The following is a 21965-nucleotide window of genomic DNA, read 5'->3' as shown; positions in this document are numbered from 1 at the left end:
TTCCACTATGTATATATACCACATCCTCTTTATCTATTCATCTATTGACGGACACTTGGGTTGCTTCTGTATCACAGCTATTGTAAATAATGCTGCAATAAGCATAGTGGTGTATATATCTTTTTGAATTAGTGTTTTTGTTTTCTTTGGGTAAATATCCATTAGTGGAATTACTAGATCATATGGTATTGCTTTTTTTTTTTAATTGAAGTACAGTTGACACACAATGAAGTATAGTTGACACACTATGTTTCAGTGTACAACATAGTGATTCAACAAGTTTATACATTATGCTATGTTCACCACAAGTGTAGCTACCATCTGGTGGTATTTCAGTTGTTAATATTTTTGAGGAACCTCCATATTGTTTTCCACAGTGGTTTCACCAATTTATATTACCATCAATAGTGCACGAGGGTTCCCTTTTCTCAGCATCCTCAATAATGCTTGTTACTTACCTTTTTGATACTAACCATTCAATTCTGATTTTTGTTACTTGTGTTTTCCTCTTCAGAATTATGGAAGGGGTTTATCAGTTTTATTAATCTTTTCAAAGAACCAACATTTGGCTTTGCTGATTTTCTTTACTGTATAGTTTTTATCTCTCTGATTTCTGCTCTTTATTATTTCCTTCTATTTTGCTTGCTTTGATTTGCTATTGCATTTTCTGCTTTTTAATGATCTGTTTACATTTAGCTCTGTAACATGTGGTGCTAAAATTTTAGCAAAAAGGAATTTAGACAAAGGCCCTTTACACCCATACTAGAAATTCTGTCAACTACAAAATGTGTTGGTCCTTAGGGTGGCCCAGAGATCATTATAAACCTCCTAACAATAAACTATACACTCCTTGATTAAAAAAAATAATAACCTAAAAGGAGTATACCTGGCATGGCCAGGGGACTCCAGAACCCTGCTGCTACAATCTGGCTGATCATTTTGCCTAGTGGTTTGTGCATATGCTTTACTGGCTGTGAAATATTTTAAATACCATTACCCAGGAGGACTATCAGAAAAGAAGTACAGGGGAAAGCCTGAAGACTTTTGGGTATCCTATGACTCCCAGGACCCTTGTTTCTATGTGTTATGATAGGGTACAGAATTCTACAGAATTAATTTCATGATGGAAAATGTTCCAATTTTTTGGCATTTCTATTAGTGAATAACTTACACAGTAAAGTGCACAAGTGTCAAATGTACTGCTCACTGAATTTTTACGTGTGCACCCATGTACTACTATCCAGATAAGGTATAGAACCTTGATTTTTGATGTATGCAAAAGCACAATGATGTAATCCCATTTAAGTTTATAGAAAACCAGACGTTTTATACTGTCAATATTTTAAAACTCAGTAGATTGAAAATGATTGAAATAGTTCATTTGACAAGCATTTCTCATGATCACAATGATTACTTTAAACCAAAAAGAAAAATGAAGAATACCACTGGTAAAGCATCCTCGCTTTCCGCCGTCCCCAACTGTAAAAGGCACGATTGAAAACAGCAGTTTGCCACCTTATGTGAAATGGGGAGATGCTCAATCCATTGTTTTCCAACCAGTCTTCATAAGAATGCTTAAAATACACAGATGACTAGGAGAGAAAAAGTTCCACATCACTCAGTTTTGAAGAACATGTATGATGTTTAAGAAAATCAAAAAGAAGTCTTTTCTACAGGAAAGGAAGATACTGACTGCCCAAATACTTATAATTTTAAAGCTTTATGTTTCTTTTTCAGGATATTAAAGATCTCAGACTAGCTGGTCTCTTGAGGTTAGAGTCTGGCAAACTATGGCCTGTAGGCCAAATGTGGTCTACAGCCTGTTTTTTTTGTTTTGTTTTGTTTTTTTGTTTTTTAGGTAATTTCTACGCCCGATGTGGGGCTCAAACTCACAGCCCCTGAAATCAAGAGTTGCACGTTCTATCAACTGAGCCAGCCAAGTGCCCCATACAGCCTGTTTCTTTGTATAGCCTATGCGCTAAGGATAGTTTTTATACTTTTAAGGGGTTAAAGACAACAAAAAAACAAGAATATGTATCAGAGAGCCTATGTGGCTCACAAAGGCTAAAATACTTATCATCTGGCCCTTTACAGAAAAAGTTTGTCAAAGTTAGAACAGCGCTGTCCAATAGACATATGTGAGCCACAAATGCAAGCCACATATGTAATTTTAAATTTTCTAGTAGCTGATTTAAAAAAGTAAACAGAAACAGATTAATTTAAACATACTTTTTAACTAAAAATATCCAAGATATTATCATTTCAGTATGTAATCTATATAAAAAACCTATTTAAATACTTTACATTTCATTTACTTATTTGTACGTAAGTCTTTGAATCCAGTGTGTTACAGCACATTTCAAATTTAGACCAGCCCCATTTCAAATGCTCCATGACCACATGTAGTTAGTGGCTCCCACACTGGACAGCAGAGGTCTAGAAGCCTTGTTATCACAGAAAGAGGTCTTGTGTTATAATTTAAAAAGACCTCCAACCAATCCAACTCAGAGGACAGGTTAGCTGCAATCAGTGCTTTCTATCCTCTTAGCAACCACTCTGAGACCTTAAGCTGCCTTTGATCATGTGGAAGTACAAAACTTTTATAAAACCAAATTGTTCTTAATAACTTACATTTTTCAGGGTTGATGGGATAGCTGCTTATACACACCCGAACAAGTTTTATCTTTAGGGAAGTCTGAAGTCCTTGAGTAATGTAGGATTTTGGATGATATAAGGTTGTTTTATATACCCTGACAATGACCCCTTTTACCCCTCAGTTACAGTAAATACAGTTAAGTATTTTATCATATTGATGCCCATCCATTTGAGGAATTTGTTTGTAAGATATTTCAGTCCTATCACAATCATAAAAAATGACCTGACTGATACAGGTATCCGTTTGTCTTTGGATCTATAATGTCCTCTGTTCTCAGTCTTCAGGTGAAGTTTTTCAACCTGCTTGTTTTCTGAGACTTAGAAAAGTAGAGTGACACGCCCCTTCAGTAGATGTCTACTGAGGAAATCCTAGAAGAACCAAACGTGGAACAGCAGATCAAGTTAGAAGCAGAGAAGCTGAAGGTACAGACTCCTAAAGCTTGAGGTCTCTCCATTGCCCAGACAGTGACTCTGAGTGAGAGTGAGGTCTTTTGCTCAAGGAATAGTACTCTGTTGGGGATCTAGGGGTTGTTACTGAAATTAAAGTAACCTCATCACCTCACACACTTGACCAGAGACTGGAGAGGTTTGAAAAGTTCTTCTTATTTTGGATTAAAAAAAATTTTTTTTAAGTTTATTTATTTTGAAAGAGAGAGAGAGAGAGAGAGCGAGCACAAAGGAGGGGCAGAGAGAGACGGAGAGAGAGAATCCCAAGCAGGCTCCACGCCGTCAGCACAGAGACTGATGCAGGGCTTGAACTCACGAACTGTGAGATCATGACCTGAGCTGAAACCAGAGTCTGATGCTTAATTGACTGAGCCACCCGGATGCCCTTTATTTTGGATTTTTGTCACATATGCAACATGAGGAAATGATGTGGCTTTGTTTTTCCTACACAATAAAATCACTGTTCAAGGAAGCAGTGGCCTGTACTGCTTATGATAGGCTAAACACTATGCCAAGTACCTGCAGAGGAAGCACCAAAGGATCTGGTAAAGATTCAGATTTTGATTCTGTAGGTCAGGGAGAGGGCTGAGATTGTACATTTCTGAAGAGCTCCCTGACGACGCAAGAGCTGCTGGTTCTTGAATTCCAGGTGAAGTAGCAAACCTTTACGTGTGTGAGCTAACGTAATCCTTTCTACTATCTCAGAAGATCCTTACTTTTTGAAAATGAAGAAACCCAGGCACAGAGAGTAATTTGGCCAAGGCACAAAGGCTGGGAAGTGGCTGAACTCACCCGTTGTTCTAAAGACTCTATAATCTCCTCAATTTGCAAGTTTAAATGCAACAAAAAAGCACAAGTATCATTTCATTTTACTGTTACATGTAAAGCACACAATACTAAATTATAATATTCTATTTAAAACGGTATTCATAACATGAAGATTTTATTAAACATTTGAGAACGGTATTGTGGAATAAACTCTGTATAATGACTTTACCTCCCCGCCCCACCTCCCCCATTCAATTCCAAAGGTTGTTAGAAGCATGTGGTCAGACAATTGTGCAGAATTTTTCTACCCTTCCCAAGTAACTCGAGTGGACCGTACACCCAGGGCGTATGTGTGGGGTGGGTACAGGGTGCAGATTAGAAGTGGAGTAGTCAGAAACTAGCTATCTAAATCCTGTTACCTGATGATGCTACTTTGAAGTATGGTCCATAGACTAACAGCATTGGTAGCACATGGGAACTGGTTACAAACGCGGAATCACAGGCCCCGCCCCAAGCCTGATTAATCAGAATTCGAATTTAAACAGGAACCCTAGATGATTGTATGCACTTTAAAGTTTGAGACTACAGGTTTAAATTACAACTTGATTTAGATTCATTCCAGTACGAGAGTCTTTGGAGGGTCGTGGCCTTAAAGACAATGAGGGAAAACAATGCCTTTCCTAAGTGACTTTTTATTTTCTTCCCAGGTGCACTGCCGCGGGGTGTGGTATCGGCCCGGCCCCCCCAAACCCATTACTGGCGCCTCCCGGGCAGGAGGCCCCGAAAGCGGCGGGGCCTGCACTGCCCCGCAATGCGACTGCGGTAGCTGTGCAGACCGCCACACCCCTGCCTGAGCCCCGTGGTGTTTTATTTACTCCACGAGGCCGGGGCGCCACGCGGAAAGGCGCACGTGGGTATCGGCCGCGCGGCTTCCAGCCCGGGAGGCGCGAGGCAGGGGAAGAGAAAAGGCCTCGGGCCTTGCGCCTCAGCCCTGGACACCGCGGGCTTCGGCTTTAGGCCCGAGGCCCTCACCTTCAGCACCAAGTCGGTCAGGTAGACGGCAGTCCAGCCGCCCACCACCACTACCACCAGCGACACCGGAATCATGGCAATGGCGGAGGCAGCGTAGGGAAGGCGAGCCCCGGCGTCTTCCTCCCTGGGAGCTGCAACCAGCTGAAAGCTCGGCGCCTACAGCCCCAGCATCCGCGCAGGAACCAAGCTGCCACCGGTTCCTTTCGAGCGGTGGCGCCGTTTCCCTCCGGACGCTTTCGAATAGCACACACAGACGGACTTGAATGCACCGGAAAAGGGTGCGGGGGCTTATTTTCATGGGACACTGGGGCGCTGAGGTCTGGGTGTTTGCTGGGCTCTTGCTGCCAGCCCTCTAGCGATTTCTTAGGCTTTGGCCCTCCCTGCTGTTGGCTCTCTATACTCTCTGGTTCTGGCCTTGGGTTTGCCATTCCTTTTTTTTTTTTTTCCAAATGGAATAGGATTTATGACAAAATTATTAATAGATACAAAGGACATTTTATGATGATAAAAAGGTCAATCATCCAAGAATATCTAAGAATTATAAATGTACATTTACTTAACAAGCATGTGAGGCAGAAATCAACAGAACTGAAGAACAGACAATTCAAAAATAATATTTTGAGACATCAATACTTCATTTTTAATAACACATCAATAATTAAAACCATAATTAGGAGATTAGGGAAATAGAAAACTTGAACAACACTGTAAACCAACTATATCTAATAGACATATTTAGATCACTATGTTCAACAACAGAATACACATTCTTTTTAAGTGTACATGAAACATTCTCTAAGATAGACAGCATATTGAGCCATAAAATAATTCTCAATAATTTAAAGAGACTGAAGGAGTACAGAATATATTATCTGACCACAATCTAAATTTAGAAATCAATAATAGAAGAAAACTTGGGAAATCCACAAATATGTGGAAATTAAACAATACATTTTAAAATAACGGACTAAGAGAAAAATAATCACAAGGGAAAGTGGAAAATTTCTTGGGATAAAGGAAACAAATGCCATTCCTTTTAAGCTAGTGAGTGGTTGGGGTCATCTGAAGTAATAATCATCTTCACCTCTTAAACCCTGTCATAGGTATCCAGATTTAAGTTAATTGTGTTTCTTCTATTTTTTAAAATTGAAGTGTAATTTACATATAACTAAACCATAATGCAGGTCTCAACTGTCCATTTCTATTAGTTTTGATAACTGTATATGTCTGTCTATCCTAATCAACACAGAGAACGTTTTCATCTCAGAAATTTCCTTCCTGTCCCTTCCCAGTCAGTACTTGCCCCCTTACCCCCGTTCTAATTTATTTAAACTTTATGTAACTAGAGCCATACAATCAGTACACAATTTGGTGTTTGGCTTATTTAGCTCAACGTAGCATTTTTGAGATTCATCCATGTTGATTAGATTAGGTTCATTTAGCAACCCCTTCCATAATATAATTTGAGATTGGTGCTATGTTTTAAAAATTGGAGCTCTGAATATTTGCATAGATTTTTATGCCTATCTATATATGATTATATATTGACCTAGAGTAGTGGTGCTGAGCCTTTGACTGTATAAAAGGATCATCGCAGGACTTTTAAAATTTCGGATGCCTTTTTGCAGCCTAGACTAATTGAATCAATCTCAGAGTGGGACCCAAGGGTCAGTATTTTTTTTTTTTAAGCTCCTTAGGTCATTCCACTGTGCAGGCAAGATTGAGAATCACTGAACTGGATGACTTCTAATGGGAAGGAAATCATAGAGTGTTTTTCTGCATTCTCTCTTAATGTTCATGTCTTTGTAAGTTAACTTTTCTGGAAAAGCATCATTAGCAATAATAATACCAGTACTAATATTGAGAACATAATAGTATTTAATAACAAGTATCCCAAATAAAAATGGACCCTCAACAGCCCTCAAAGAAAAAAAATGATAGTATAATACTAGAAAGCTGTATTACAGATATTGCTTCTAATTTGTCTTATTTTTCTATCCTTTTCCTAAAGTTTTAATGATTTAACACCATGTCCTTCTAGCTTCAAGAGATCTTATGACTCAGTTTTACATTTCTTTGCATATATGTATGGATATGTGTTGTTACAAAATATTTCAACTTATGTTGGACATAACTGGGTGTAAATTATGAAAGTTTATATTCAAGCACTCTGTGACCACACAGTTTTCCATGTACAGGTGCCCTGACAGTCTTAGTGCAGTTTTAGGTTTTGATAATTTCAGAAGTATAATTGCTGTAAATTTGTAAAAACCATCACTTGAAAGTTTATTTAAATTTCTTTTACATTTATTTCATTTTGTGAATTTTGAATAACTTTAAATTTCAAGTTCTTTAGTCTATCAACTGAAGATAACAAACATTGAAACAAAAAATTGAAATACATTTATTCTTCAAAAATTCCCAAGACTAAAGCATGAAAGAAATTTAGGTATTTTTACTTTCAAATGATGTTTTAAGTTTGTAGAATTAGTAATTCTGAAGTTATTAATGCTTAAAACTACACAAAGACTGTAGGTAGGCTGTTGTGTTTGAACTGACCTTTGTTCATTCTTACATAATGACTGTAGTTTTTAACACTGTTCTTCCCTTGGAAGAGAATATTAACTTAAGATCTTTTTGTTAGGCTGAAGCCTTGTCTAGGCTCCTTGCTGGGACAAGTACCAGCTACTGTGTGGCCATCTGATTACCCAAAATATGTTGGAAATGAGTTGATTGTGTTTTTCTGTTCCCACCCTAAAAATTTACTTATTCAGCTGACTTGGTGTTCTCAACAGGGACCCAGCAGTCAAAACAAAACATTGAATTGAATCCTGCTGGTTTCTGGAACTTATCAGTAGTGGAAGCCAGCTGGTGGCAGCTGAAGAGACCAGCTAGAGGAAGCAAGATGGAGGCTAAAAACTGCCTGAATTCCATAAGATCGAGGTATTTTTTTCCTTCAAATAAATTTGTGATGTAATTTACAGATCATTTCGGGTTTCTTTCAGTTATGTATGTATGTATGTATGTATGTATGTATGTATGTATTTAAGGAAGCTCTACAGCTAATGTGTTGTTTGGGCTCACAACTCCAATATCAAGTCACATGCTCTACTAACTGAGCCAGCCAGAGGCCCCTGTCAGGTAACAATTTTAAATAAAGGACACAGAGACAAACTTTTATTCATACAATTTTAATTTATTATATTATTTTTAGAGGGGGCACTAGATTTTTATTTTGGCTGAATGCAAAATAGCCTCAAATTAAAAATCAATATTTGGCTGAAGCAAAATATATAATCATATAATGAACTTCTGAGATACCAGAATCATCATGAAATATAGCATTAGATATTAATTTTAAAATATTATTATTAATTTTTATTAAAAACATTAGTATTCAGATTTTTAAATAAAGTTTGATGTTTTATGCTGGAATTAAAAACATTTTTTAATGCCTATTTATTTTTGAGAGAGAGAGAGAGAGAGAGCGAGCATGAGCAGGGAGGGGCAGGGAAAGGGAGACACAGAATCCGATGCAGCTCCAAGCTCTGAGCTGCCAGCACAGAGCCTGATGCGGGGCTGGAACCCATGGACCGTGAGATCATGACCTGAGCCAAAGTCGGACTCTTAACCAACTGAGCCACCCAGGCACCCCTGGAATATTTATTTATTTATTAAATTTTTTTTTAATGTTTATTTATTTTTGAGACAGAGACAGAGCATGAGCGGAGCAGGGGTAGAAAGAGAGGGAGACACAGAATCCAAAGCAGACTCCAGGCTCTGAGCTGTCAGCACAGAGCCCGATGTGGGGCTCGAACTCAGGAGCTGTGAGATCATGACTTGAGCCACCCAGACGCCCCAATGGAATATTTATTTCTTATCAGTGTGAGCTGATAGTTTGCTTCTCAGGTCATTACACTGTGCATTTATGACACTAAATTGTACTAGTCAGAATGAGCTAGGTTATCATGCTTGGGTAACAAATTCCAAAATCCCAGGGGCTAAAAACAACAAAGAATTATTTTTTGTTTCTACTATGTATCCATCATGGGCTGGCACGCTGGTGGATACTCCATCATTTTATCATGCTTACATCTCACAATGAGCTTCAGAGTTCACTACAACAGAGAAAGAGAAGACTAGAGTAGCTACCCCTGGCAGTGAAGTGCTACAGCCCAGAGGTGCACACATTACTTCCACTCATGTTTCATTAGCCAAAAGTAGTCAAATAGTTGTGCTTAATGTAAAGGGCAGAGGGAGTGTAATCACCTGGAAGGAGAGAAGAATACCTGGAAATAAACAGTAGCATTATCTACCACGAAGTAGATATTCACTTTCACCTATGGAGGGTATAATCGCACATAATGTTTGCTTAGTGCTGCCATTATGGGGTACTGCTAGTATTGATGCGGCCACACAATTTATTAAGCCTTCCCTTTCTCTTTAATAGGAACCAACCAAGGCAAAGACTTCCTCATTTTATTTTATTTTATTTTTTTTAATTTTTTTTCAACGTTTATTTATTTTTTTGGGGACAGAGAGAGACAGAGCATGAACGGGGGAGGGGCAGAGAGAGAGGGAGACACAGAATCAGAAGCAGGCTCCAGGCTCTGAGCCATCAGCCCAAAGCCTGACCCAGAGCCTGACGCGGGGCTCGAACTCACGGACCGCGAGATCGTGACCTGGCTGAAGTCGGACGCTTAACCGACTGCGCCACCCAGGCGCCCCTAGACTTCCTCATTTTAAATCTTAGTGCTGGTATGGTTCCTGAAGGTGGTGCAGTTTGGTTGAAGCAGTCCCACAAATGTAAGTTTCTAGTACCAGTTGAAGAAAATATTTTATGAATCTATTCTGAAAGTGCTGCCTTCACTTATGTTTTATTCCTAATATATGTAGATTTTTTGCCAGCAATTGCTGCTTTACAGTCATGTAAATAATGTTTGTCCTTATAAACCTTGGCTCTAAAAATGTGCAAATAGAGCAATATAATTGGCTTTCAAGAAACCAGTCATCTAGGTTTTTCCATCTGCATTTCATTTTCATTTCATGTACATGAATGTCTGCATCTGTCTGGAGTGAGAAGAATCTTTTCAGCAGCTATCATGTAAGAAGTACTTGTACTCTGAAAGCATCAGTTTGGTTACTTCTTCCTCAGTTTCCAGCAAGCAAAGTACTTTCTCTGCAAACAGTTTTATTTTTTTTTTAATTTTTTTTTTAATTTTTTTTAACGTTTATTTATTTTTGAGACAGAGAGAGACAGAGCATGAACGGGGGAGGGTCAGAGAGAGGGAGACACAGAATCCGAAACAGGCTCCAGGCTCTGAGCTGTCAGCACAGAGCCCGACGCGGGGCTCTAACTCACGGACCGTGAGATCATGACCTGAGCCGAAGTCGGCCGCTTAACCGACTGAGCCACCCAGGCGCCCCTGCAAACAGTTTTAATAAGATATATTGTTTCCATCTAAAAAGCATATTACTTTGGTTTTGTTTAGGATGGCTTTTAAACATGTAGTGGCTGCTATTCCATGTTGTTTCAACATCTTGTCAAATGTATGACAAGGCAATTCCAAAGTCTTTGGACATCGTGTACTTTTGTCTTTGACTGAAGTATGAGGAAGTGGCTCACTATCCTTCTGCTTATAGACAGTGATAACTGCTTTCTGATTATAGCACTCAAGTGTGATTGAACAAAACACTGTATACTTCTGATTCCTAAATCACTTTCAGCCTTTAGCATGTCTGTTCTATTATTAATAATAGTTGGCACATTGTAAAACTGATTTTCCATCCTATAAGTAGCTCTTCGGTCAGAATGTATTATGTTGATAGCTGTGTGAGGCCTCAGCAGTCTCTGAACAACCGAACAGCAGCAGAGTTTAATTCATTATTAAACTATCATTTCATCAGACTTAAATATGACCTGTAGTTGTTTCTGCATATCCAAATGTCTCATGTCCTAGATAAGGTAGCACATTTAACAGTATCATGGCCTTTCCATCTACAGCAGAATACTACTCGAGGACTTTTTTGAGAACACATTTTTTAGAAGGAACTTAAAAACTAGCATTTATAGATTCAGCAAATACAAAAAAATCCTTCATCTTCAACTACTGAAAATAGTTTATAGTATCTAGTAGGAGATGTCAAATTATGGCCTAAGGCTCAAATCTAGCCCACTGCCGGTTTTGTAAATAAAGTTTTATTGGAACACAGCCATCTTCCTCTGTTTGTGTATTATCCCTGGTAGTTTTGCACCACAACAGAGTTGAATAGTTGTGACAGACACCTAATGGCCTGCAAAGCCTAAAATGTTATCTGGTCCTTAAAAGAAAAAGCATGCTGACCTATGGTCTATAGTAATATTATCAATAAGATTTTTCTTTTACTTTTAGCTTCCCTAGGCATAGAACTATAAGGAATTCTCTTCCTAAAGCTTTCTCACAAGCCTATTATTTTGAAATTTAATAAGTGGCAATAAAATGTGGTTTTGAGATCTCATTTTGCTTTAATACTTTCTTTATTCTTCATATACTTTATATTATTTTTATATATAAATTGAAGATGATTTATCAAGGATGCTGTTGAACAGGACTTTGGAATTTTTCCTACTTGTGAAATTTTGAAGTGGCAAACTGATTTCCTGCAAGATGTGAAGAATTCCTTAGTGACACTTTTTTCTTGTAAGGCTTGTAACCTAAGTGGAAGTGAAGAACAAAAAATTAAATACAGTTGTTAGAGTTTTAGAGTTTGTTGCCACAGCATAACCTAGCAAAAGCCAAGCAATGTAGATTCTTAACTGGTTTTCTACATAAGCTTAATAGTTTTAAAAATTATAATTATCACAGCATTTTACTCTTCAGTAATGGGTATACATTTGCTAATCAAGTGATGGATTTAACCTTAGAAAATACATAAAAAATCTTTTCACCTCAAGTTATTTTAGAATCTGTGTATGTTTGAAAGTGAATATTGGGGTGCCTGGGTGGCTAAGTTGGTTAAGTGTCCGGCTTTGGTTCAGGTCATGATCTCATAGTTCGTGGGTTCAAGCCCCGCATCAGGCTCTGTGCTGAGAGCTCAGAGCCTGGAGCCTACTTTGGATTCTGTGTCTCCCTCTCTCTCTGCCCCTGCCCCATTCACTCTTTGTCTCTCAAAAATAAACGTTAAAAAATTTTGTTTAAATAAATAAAAAAGAAAGTGAATATTTTCAATACATGCAAGTGACACACCTTATTCATATTATTGACATTGTTTCACAAATTATATATGATGATACCTACTCCATCATATGATCACTGGTTGTGCAAATTTTTAGAGATTCCAGAAATGATGTTGAAGTAGGCATTTGGCCATATAGGGGAGGAAAAATAATTTTCCCTACCCTTCTAGGTGCTTGGCTAAGAGCCCCGCCCCCCCCCCCCAATAAAAGATTAACAGGAGAAAAGCAAACAGAAGTTTAATAATGTGTATACCTCCTATATACATGGGAAAGATCCAGGAAAACTGAGTAACTTCTTGAAATGGCCCAGGCTATCACTTTATTTATTTTTATTTTTTGCTATTTTTGTTATTTATTTATGACAAACATCTCACACCCGCGATCCTCTCCAGTCAGAAGTTGTTTGAAATGATGCTGGTGGCCTTGGGTAGTCTGCAGCTGAACCAGGCTACCATTTTAAATATCATCTTCAGCTAAAGATAAAAGATGTTGGTGGGGGGAGCCAGTTATGGGAGGTTACCAGGAAAAGCACAATAAACAAGGGTAAGGTTGTTAAGCAGATTTAAGTTGTTGCCTTCTGCACTGATAAGAGTTTCTAGAGATTGAGAATCATTCTCCTCTTCCTGGTACAGAAAGGGAGACAACCCTACAAATGGAGATTTGCCTTGTAATTGTTTCTTTCAAAGGGTAACTTCTGTTCAGTTTCAGAGCTTCTCCTGTATCTGCTGCTTCTTAAAAAATAGTTTAAAATAATCAATATGCTGAAGAAGTATATTCTGGAGTGTTATCTTTTGCTGCACTTCAGCCTTTTGGACTTCTAAAGGCAAGGCCCAGGGGGAAACAACATCCCAAACCCCAAGTTTCAAAGTTTAAACAAACTTCAGTGCGTCCCTGTTATTTAACGCAGCAGGCTCTAAGAGTAATCTCTTACTGCTTGTCTGAAAATATCTTGATTTCCCTCTTATTTTAGATTATAGTTTCATAGGGCATATAATTCTAGTTTCAAACTTGTTTTCATTCAGCATTTTGAGGATGTTACTTATTTTCTGGTTTCCATTGTTGCTGTTGAGAAGTCTGGCATCAGTTTAACTGTCTCTTGTTTTAGGTAGTCTGTCTTCCTTCTAGTGTTCCACTTTGGCGTGTCTTTATGTGCATTTCCTTTTTATTTAACTTGCTTGCAATTTGTTAGCATATCGGTCAGAGTCCAGGCAAGAAAACAGAAACCATCCTAGGTACTTCAAAACAGAGAGGATTTTATAAGGGAATTGGCTACACATATAGTGGAAGGTTAAAAGCGGAACAAAGGTGAAGTAGCTGGGAGATTAGAAAGCATAAAGTAGCTAGCCTATCCCTAGGGTTCAAGGCACCAAAGGGAGGAGGTTATGCTACCAGAACCTTGGGGGGTGGGGGAGGGGGCCACCATCCCATGAATGGTTGGGCTGGATGGTTGGAGGAAATATGGCTAAGGGCTTGTGGCCAGAAGGAGAAAAAGGAAGAGAGCAAGTATGAGAAAAACTTCTGCTATCACCCTCTTCCTACTTATGATTAGGTACCAGTGCCTCTTATTGGTAGAATCCAGGAGGAAGCCACCTGCTAAAGGAGCCGGGAAAAGCATTTTACAAACACCCAATCCCAGTGCTACTTTGCTAGGGATAGAAGGATGAATGTGGAGCTGAAGGCTAGGTAGGTACCCAGCACTATTCAGCTTGTTGAATTTTAGGATTTGTCATCTTTATCAAACATGGCAAATTCTTAGCCATTCTTACTTTGAATATTCTTTTTACCTTGCTTACCCCCCCATGTTGAAAGTCCCATTAGATGTAATTGTTTTTTTTTTTTTTTTAAATTTTTTTTTTCAACGTTTATTTATTTTGGGGACAGAGAGAGACAGAGCATGAACGGGGGAGGGGCAGAGAGAGAGGGAGACACAGAATCAGAAACAGGCTCCAGGCTCTGAGCCATCAGCCCAGAGCCCGACGCGGGGCTCGAACTCACGGACCGCGAGATCGTGACCTGGCTGAAGTCGGACGCTTAACCGACTGCACCACCCAGGCGCCCCGTAGATGTAATTGTTTTTTATCCTCCATGTCTTTTCCCCTCTCTAATATTTTCCATGTCTTCATCTTCCTGCATTCTGAGTAGTTTCTTGAAATCCATCTTGCAGTTCATTTTTTTAAAAAGTTTATTTATTTATTTTGAGAGAGAGAAAATGTACTCCAACAGGGGAGGGGCAGAGAGAGAGAGGGAGAGATTGAGAATCCCAAGCAGGCTCCATGCTGTCAGTCCAGAGCCTGACGTGGCACTAGAACCCATGAACCGTGAGATCATGACCTGAGCTGAAGTCAAGAGTCAGACGCTCAACTGACTGAGCCACCCAGATGCCCCTCAGTTCATTATTTCTTACTTCAGTTGTGTTTAATCTGTTGTTCTGACCAGTCTATTGATTTTATAATTTTAATTATTTTATTTTTAATTTCTAGAAATTATATTTGTTTTTGTTTCAAATCTGGCTTGCTTTTTTAACTTTCTCTTCCTTAGCTATATTTTCAATTCTACATATTAAACATGTTTATTATATATTGTGTATCTGATGATTCCAGTAGCTATAACATTGGCAGTTCTGATCGTTTGTGTCTGCTGATTATTGCTCATGGTAGTGTTTTTTTTTCTCCTTTTTTATTGCAAACTCCTATTTGTTGTAATTCTATCTGGTGGAAGTAATTAATGCCTGAGCTTAACGTAAGTTCCTCCAGAGGGGATTGACATTTACTTTTGCCAAGTACCTAAGAGCCCCACTAACCTGATGGTTTACTTAAATCCAAATCATTAATGTACAGCTTTTTAAGGTCCCAGTTAGGTGGATTAGAAGTGTGATGTCCAGTTGTGGTAGGCTGCTTCTGAAATGGCTCCCAATGATCATTGCCTCTTGGTAATCATGCCTTGTGTAATCCTCCCTTTGTGTGTGGGCTAGGACTAGTGATATGCTTCTGATAGATAGAAGACTGCAAAAATGAGGGGTCATAAAAGACCATGACTTCCATCTTCCTTATTCTCTCTCCCTCTCTCTCTCTCTCTCTCTCTCTCAGCTTCTTCTCACTTGCTTATTCTAATGAGGCAAGCTATTGTGTTACAGGCTATCCTGTTGAGAGGCAAGGAACTGGGGGCAGCTTCTGGTCAACAGCTAGTGAGGAACTGAGGCCTTTAGACCAACAGCCTGAAGAAACTGAATATTATCCACAAGTGCATGAGTGAGTTTGGAAGCAGATTCTTCCCCTGCTGAGCCTTGAGATGACTGCCATTCACCTGATGACTTGACTGCCTTCTTGTGAGAGACCCTGAACAAGAGGACCCAGCTAAGTTGCACCCAGGTTCCTGACCCACAGAAACTGTGAGATCATAAATGTTCTTTCAGGCCACTAAATTTTAGAGTTATTTGTTATCCAGTAGTAGATAAGTATTACACCAATCACAAGCAGTAGTAGTCCTACTCTACTCTGTACAGGTTGAGCCAAATCTGTGTAACTATTTCCCATCATGGCCATGATTCCTTAAGAGGGTACTGGAACACACCAGAAAGTACCCAAAGGAAGACTGTTGGAAAATGTGTCTGGAAAATATGTTATATGAACAACAGATGAATGAATTAGGGAAGTTGTACCTAAAAAATTTATCTATTATGATTTTTCACATTTAAAAAAAAAAGATGGTGGAAAAGAAGTCTAATCTAGGAGCAATAGGAATTATCAAGACTTACAGGCTCCAAAGCTTGGAGGCCAGTTTGTAATCAGAAAATTTCATGAGAGGGGTGCCTGGGTGGCTCAGTTGGTTAACCATCCGACTTTGGATCAGGTCATGATCTCATCATTCATGGGTTTGAGCCCCCCATCAGGCTCTGTGCTGACAGCTCAGAGCCTGGATCCTGCTTTGGATTCTGTGTCTCCCTCTCTCTCTGCTCCTCCCCCATTCATGCTCTGTCTCTCTCTCTCAAGAATAAACATTAAAAAAATTTAAGAAAAAAAATTTCACGAGAGATTTTTTTTTCTCCTCAATCTATAGCGAAGGCCGAAGTTTCTTCTTCAAGGTAACACTCTGGGGATGATTGGTCATGTCTAGTTCACTCACTGAGGCCCAGTTTCCACATCTCTGGGCGTTATCTTCTGTCTCTACTGAAGGTCCATTAAAATAGCTAAGGTCAGCAGATGACATCAGGGCAGCTGCCAGTTTTAGAGCTTAGCCCCCTCACTGAATTTACCTTTTATCATTCTGAATTTTTTTAAAAGATTTTATTTTGAAGTAATCTCTATGTCCAACGTGGGGCTTGAACTCAAGACCCCTAGATCAAGAGTTGCATGCTCTTCTGACTGAGCCAGCCAGGTGCCCCTCATCTTGAATTTTTATTAAACCTCTGAGGATTTCACTTACTTTCCACTACCTCAATCATGCATTTATGAAATATTTAAAAGACTTTTCTAACCTTTCATGTATTTTTGTCCTAGGAACATTTTCAGGATAGCTAATATGCCATATTACCGGAATTGGAAGTCCCTACAGACCTTTTTAAAAACTGTGGCAAAATATACATAACATAAAAATTACAGTGTCAGCCATTTTAAATTCTTTTTTAAAAATTTTATTTATTTTGAGAGAGACAGCATCCAAGCAGGTGCCACAATGTCAACACAGAGCCTGATGTGGGGGTCGAACTAATGAACTGTGAGACCATGACCTGAACTGAAAACAAGAGTCGGCCACTTAACCGACTGAGTCACCAGGCATCCCTGTTTCAAGCACTTTAAAGTGTACAATTCAGTGGCATTAATTGTAGTCACAATGGTATATAACCATCATCACTATTTCTAGAACTTTTTCATCATCCCAAATAGAAACTCTGAAACCATTAAATAACAGCTTCTTATTCTCCACTCCTCTCAGCCCCTGGTAGCCTCCTATGGGCCTTTTCTAAAGGGATAAGTTAAGGCAGATCTTTAAGAATATATCTGCTGAACCTCAGGTATTCTCAGATCCTAGGTTGAGAAAAAAAATGGTCAGAGACTATAAATTTAACATTGGCAAGTTACACCAGGGAAGTGCTATTGATTATTTCTGTCCTCTGTGCCCATGACCAGTTCCTTTTAAAGTTGACATGTGCTGCCAATATTCATATTTTAGGAATTTGCAATTTAGCTTTTCTGCCACTCTCCAGAAGCCCTGCTGTTTCCCAATTTCAGCTTTATAATCTTCAGCCAAAAACATGCTGCATGGAATTCCTCGTATAGGCTAGTAGATACTGCTAAGAGCAAGGTCAAAGCTTACTGCATTTTAAATGAAGAGTCTGTTATTTGTATGGGTATCCACTCTCATTAAAGAGTAATAATTACTCAGTGGTACCATTTCCCTAGGAAAGTTTAATTAACTTCATAACTAAGAGTGTGTGAGAAGATGAGATACATGACTGGCTGAGCATTCTCTACTTCTCTCTCCATAGCTATCTAGCAAAGAGAATTTTATCTTTGCTCTCCTGTTTGAGATCTTTCAGGATGCAGAATTGGGAGAGCAAGATAGACTTAGAAAGAGATGGACCTGAGAGGTGGTGCTGAGCAAGAAGAAAAGATTTAGTGAAAAGCCAAGTTAAACCTGGGATTAAGGTTGAAAGAAGGGAGACAGAAAGGAAAAACTATGTGCTGGATGTCAGAGAGAGTTTGGGAGTCTGGTTAGTGAACTGGAGAGCAGAGGAAAGCTGACTCTTAGCGCTGTTTCTATAGTTATGATTCAGATCCCCTTTAATATTCTTCTTTAATTTCATGTTTTTCCTTTATTTTGAGATGTTACTCATGTATAGTCAAGTGCACAAATCTTAAGGATCGAGCTTGATGACTTTTTACATATGTCTACTATCATGAAGCTCAAGATAAAAAACATCCCACATCCCACATGTCTTCCTCATCCCCTTCCCAGTCCACTCCCTAAGAAGTTATCACTCTTCTAAGTTTCTTCTATCACCACACATTAGTTTTTGTGTGTTTTCTTAACTTCATAAAAATGGAATCATATATACTCTTTCTTGTATGCTTTATTTCACTCAACATTACATCTTTAAGACATCAATATTGTTGCAAGTGACAAAAGCAGGTCATTTTTTAATTTTTATTATTTTTTTAATTTTTTAAGTCTTTATTTATTTTTGAGAGAGAGAGACAGAGTGAGAGTGGGGGAGGAACAGAGAGAGATGGAGGCACAGAATCCAAAGCAGGCTCCAGGCTCTGAGATGTCAGCCCAGAGCCCTATGCTGGGCTCTAACTCACAAACCATGAGAATATGACCTGAGCTGAAGTCAGCCGCTTAACCAACTGAGCCACCCAGGCACCCCTCATTTTTTTTTATTAAAATCAGGTTATTTGCAGTATTCCACAAATTATTTATCTGTTGTATACTTGACAGACATTTGAGTGTTTCCAGTGTTTGTCTATTATAAATGCTATGACAATTCTTGTATATATGTATGTGCTGGTAGATATAATCACTCACTTATGTTGGGTGTAGGTCCAGGTATGGAATTACTGGGTCATAGAATGGGCATACCTGTATCTTTAGTCTTTGTTGTTAAATATTTTTCCAAGGTGGATGTACCAATGTACATTCCTACCAGCAATGTGAGAGAGTTCTAGTTGCTCCATATCCTTGCCAGACTTGATATTTAAAACATCTCTTCAAGCTGTGTTGAGATATTATTGACATACAAGGAGTTGAAAGTTTTGGTCCTTTAATTGTAGTCACCTTTAATGTTCATTGAGAGGCACAAGCAGAGAATAGAAGTCCTTTTTAACTATTTTCATTGTTAAACTCTGCTTCAGTATAAAGAATTCTGTGCAGGGGCACTTGGGTGGCTCAGTCAGTTAAGCATCTCACTCTTGATTTTGGCCCAAGTCATGATCTCACAGTTTGTTAAGATCGAGCCCCATGTTGGGCTCTGTGCTGACAGCATGGAGCCTGATTCAGATTTTCTCTCTCCCTTTCTCTCTGCCCCTCCCCAACTTGTGCGCATGTGCATGCGCTCTCTCTGTTTCTGTCTCTCTCTCTAAGTAAGTAAATAAACTTAAGAAAAAAGAATTCTGTGCATAGACTGGTACATGAAGCCTTGGAAATTCTCAGGGTCACAGGAGATCTGAGGTTTTGGATTTGTGCAGATTTAGTTCAGCTGTTGAAGTAAGCACATACTTGAGAAGAACTGAAGAAGATCACTGTGGTCTTGAAGGTAAATTTTTACTCAGTAAAGACAGAAGAGTAGCTCTTAAAAGACGGATGGTTCAATAAAGACTGGCTAAAGTTGGCAAAACTGTCGGAAGAACAGACTACTGCATCTTTCTGTTAGGCCAGTTGTTAAACTTGACTATGTACTAGAGGCCTCTGGAGAACTTGTTAAAACACAGCTCACCACTCCCATCCCCCAGAGTTTCTGAGTAATCAGGTTTCGGGTGGCAGAGGGGGTAGAGAATCTGCATTTCTAACCAGTTCCCAGGTGATGCTCATGCTGCTGATCCCAAGACCACACTGTGCTCTGTGAATCACTGAGGTCCCTGATTGCAGTGTCCCAGTGAGAGGCAGTGGGGGTGAGAGGTTGTTGGATTTAGGATATATTTGGAAGGGTCAAGCCAATGAAACTTGATGTTAAACATTGTGATCCTAGGTTGTTCTTTAAGTTTGTTTCCCATTTGTGTGTTTTTGCTTTTTAGGTTTTTATTTTATGTATTAATTTATTTAAAAAAATTTAGGGGGGTTGGAAGAGCCATCTGAGGCTTTATTTGGGATTGGCTTTTAGCTGGGGGCATGGGCAAGAGGGGGTACCCAGGGCAGCAGACTACCCCAAGGGTAGGCTGAGGGCCAGGGTGAGCCTTAGTGGGTCTCCTATTCCTGATGCTCCCCATGCACAGCTTCTTCCCCCACAGGCTCTATGACAGCCTCAGGAGTGGGGTGGGTGGGTGGGAGGGTCTACAGTGACTGTTCATTTGGACAGGACATCAGATGATTTGTACATCAGCTTCCCATCATGGGTCTTGATCTTCACAACCACGGCCTTGGAGGAGCTGACTCGGATGAAGAAACTGGAGCCCTTCCACATCTGAAGCTGGACTGGAAAGAGCCCAGGCTGTAGTTGAGGCCAGGGCTTCTAAGGCCCCCATAGGCTGAGCTCAGCCCACCTGAGTAGTTATGTTCTGCATCCCACACTCCAGCTGGCTCTCCTCGCCCTCCAGCAGCTTGCAGTATAGGTGGCGATCCCGATCTCCAGGGCCCACTTAACATTCATGGGCTTGTGGTACTCCCACAGCTGCCACACCATATCCTGCTTGCCTTGCTGCAGGGGAGCCTCCAGCTTGGCTAGCTTGGCATTAGTGTCCTTAACCACCAGCTCCCCACACTGCTCTGCATCAGCAATGGAGGCCTCCAGGGAAGCCCTCTGGCCTTTGAGGCCCCCAATCTTAGCCTGGAGTTGACTGATATTCTGGCTCATCTTGGAAATCTCCATCTTTGTATGATGGCAGTCATCCCTGTGCTTCTCAGCCAATATATGCAGCTCCTCATACTTGATCTGATATGTGGTCTAGGCCTCAGCTTGTCTGCAGTTGGTGATGTCCTCATATTGAACCTTGACCGTGGCAATAATGCTTTCCAGTTTCAGGGAACAGCTATTGTCTGTGGACAGGACCATGGACGTGTCTGAGATCTGAAACTGTAGCTCACGAATCTCCTCTTCATACAGCTGCCTTAAGAAAGTAATCTTGTTGGTGAGCCCTTCCAGGTGAGACCCCAGGTCTACCTTGTTCGTGTAAGCTTTGTCTGCATCCTTCTTGATTAGGACAAATTCATTCTCCATGTCTGCACACTCTTTGATCTCCTTGTACTTATTCTTGAAGTCCTCCACCAGTCCCTGCATGTTGCCAAGCTTTGCCTCTGGCTTCAGCTTCTCCTGGCCCAATGTGTCCAGTTGCCGCCCAGGGTTGTTGATGTCGCTCTTGAACATGTTGTCCGTGTTGCTCCGAGCTGTTTTCTGCTGCTGCAGGAGGCTCCACTTGGTCTCCGGAATTTTGCTCTGCTCCAAGTGCCTCACCTTGCCGATGAAGGAGGCAAACTTGTTGTTGAGGGTGTCGTTCTGCTCCTTTTCCTGGGTGCTCACAGCCTGGATGTTGGGGTCTACCTCCAGCTTAAGGAGGCTCAGTAGGCTCTGGTTCACAGAGACAGGCATGATGTGCCCCATAATCCTGGCCCTGCTGTAGCCCCTGACCATACTCATGCTGGCGCCCAGGCCACCCCAGAAGCTGCTATTGCTGCTCATATAGGAGAAGGCTGAAGAGTTGATGCAGGCGCCAGGTGCACTCATGTATGAGTGGCTGCTGACGGCCCCGGGGGCTGGAGGTGGACACCTTGTCAGAGGTCTGGGTCATTCTGATGGACATGGTGGAGGCTGGACTGGAGGCGATTAGGCTGTACGTGACAGAGGTTCAAGAAGGACACAAGATGCTGCTTCTATGTGGATGCTTTTTAGTTTTTTTACTTTGAGAGACAGTGCAGTTTTCTTAAACATACAAGCTCTAGGTTCAAATCAATACTCTACCACCTATCAATTGTGCAATCTTACACATTCATTTCTCATTTATAAAATGTGGATAGTATGAGCAGGGGTTTTTTGCAAGAAATAAATGAGATACCTCATATAAAACTTATCAGGAGGTGCCTGCCTGGCTCAGTCAGTAGAGTGTGTGACTCTTGATTTTGGTGGTGTGAGTTTGAGCCCCACGTTGGGTATAGAGATTACTTAAAAATAAAATCTTTAAAAAAAAAACTATCATGGTAT

The 21965-nt window shown here is 40.1% G+C and overlaps 1 protein-coding gene and 1 pseudogene across 11 annotated transcripts in view; both read right to left on the bottom strand.

The window, feature by feature from the left end:
* MBTPS2 (membrane bound transcription factor peptidase, site 2) overlaps positions 1 to 5169 on the bottom strand; it is a 103977-nt gene extending 98808 nt beyond the window's left edge. For 10 of the 11 annotated variants that reach the window (XM_045471826.1, XM_045471824.1, XM_045471819.1 and 7 more), the window contains exons 1-2: positions 4903 to 5122; positions 1444 to 1592 (exon numbers count right to left, since the gene is read on the bottom strand). In XM_045471826.1, the coding sequence (XP_045327782.1) occupies positions 1444 to 1592; positions 4903 to 4977 (224 nt within the window). In that variant the 5' untranslated portion in view covers positions 4978 to 5122. Of the gene's footprint in view, positions 1 to 1443; positions 1593 to 4902 lie in introns of all 11 variants that reach the window. The other variant, XM_045471823.1, reaches the window with a different exon arrangement.
* A 14948-nt stretch (positions 5170 to 20117) lies between these two features.
* LOC123594846 lies at positions 20118 to 21573 on the bottom strand (annotated as a pseudogene).
* Positions 21574 to 21965: the final 392 nt, after the last annotated feature.

Source organism: Leopardus geoffroyi, chromosome X, assembly GCF_018350155.1.
Source record: "Leopardus geoffroyi isolate Oge1 chromosome X, O.geoffroyi_Oge1_pat1.0, whole genome shotgun sequence".
In the NCBI taxonomy this organism is placed as follows: Eukaryota; Metazoa; Chordata; class Mammalia; order Carnivora; family Felidae; genus Leopardus; species Leopardus geoffroyi.
The sequence above is the reverse complement of the archived record's forward strand: the minus strand, read 5'-3'. Positions and strand labels throughout refer to the sequence as shown.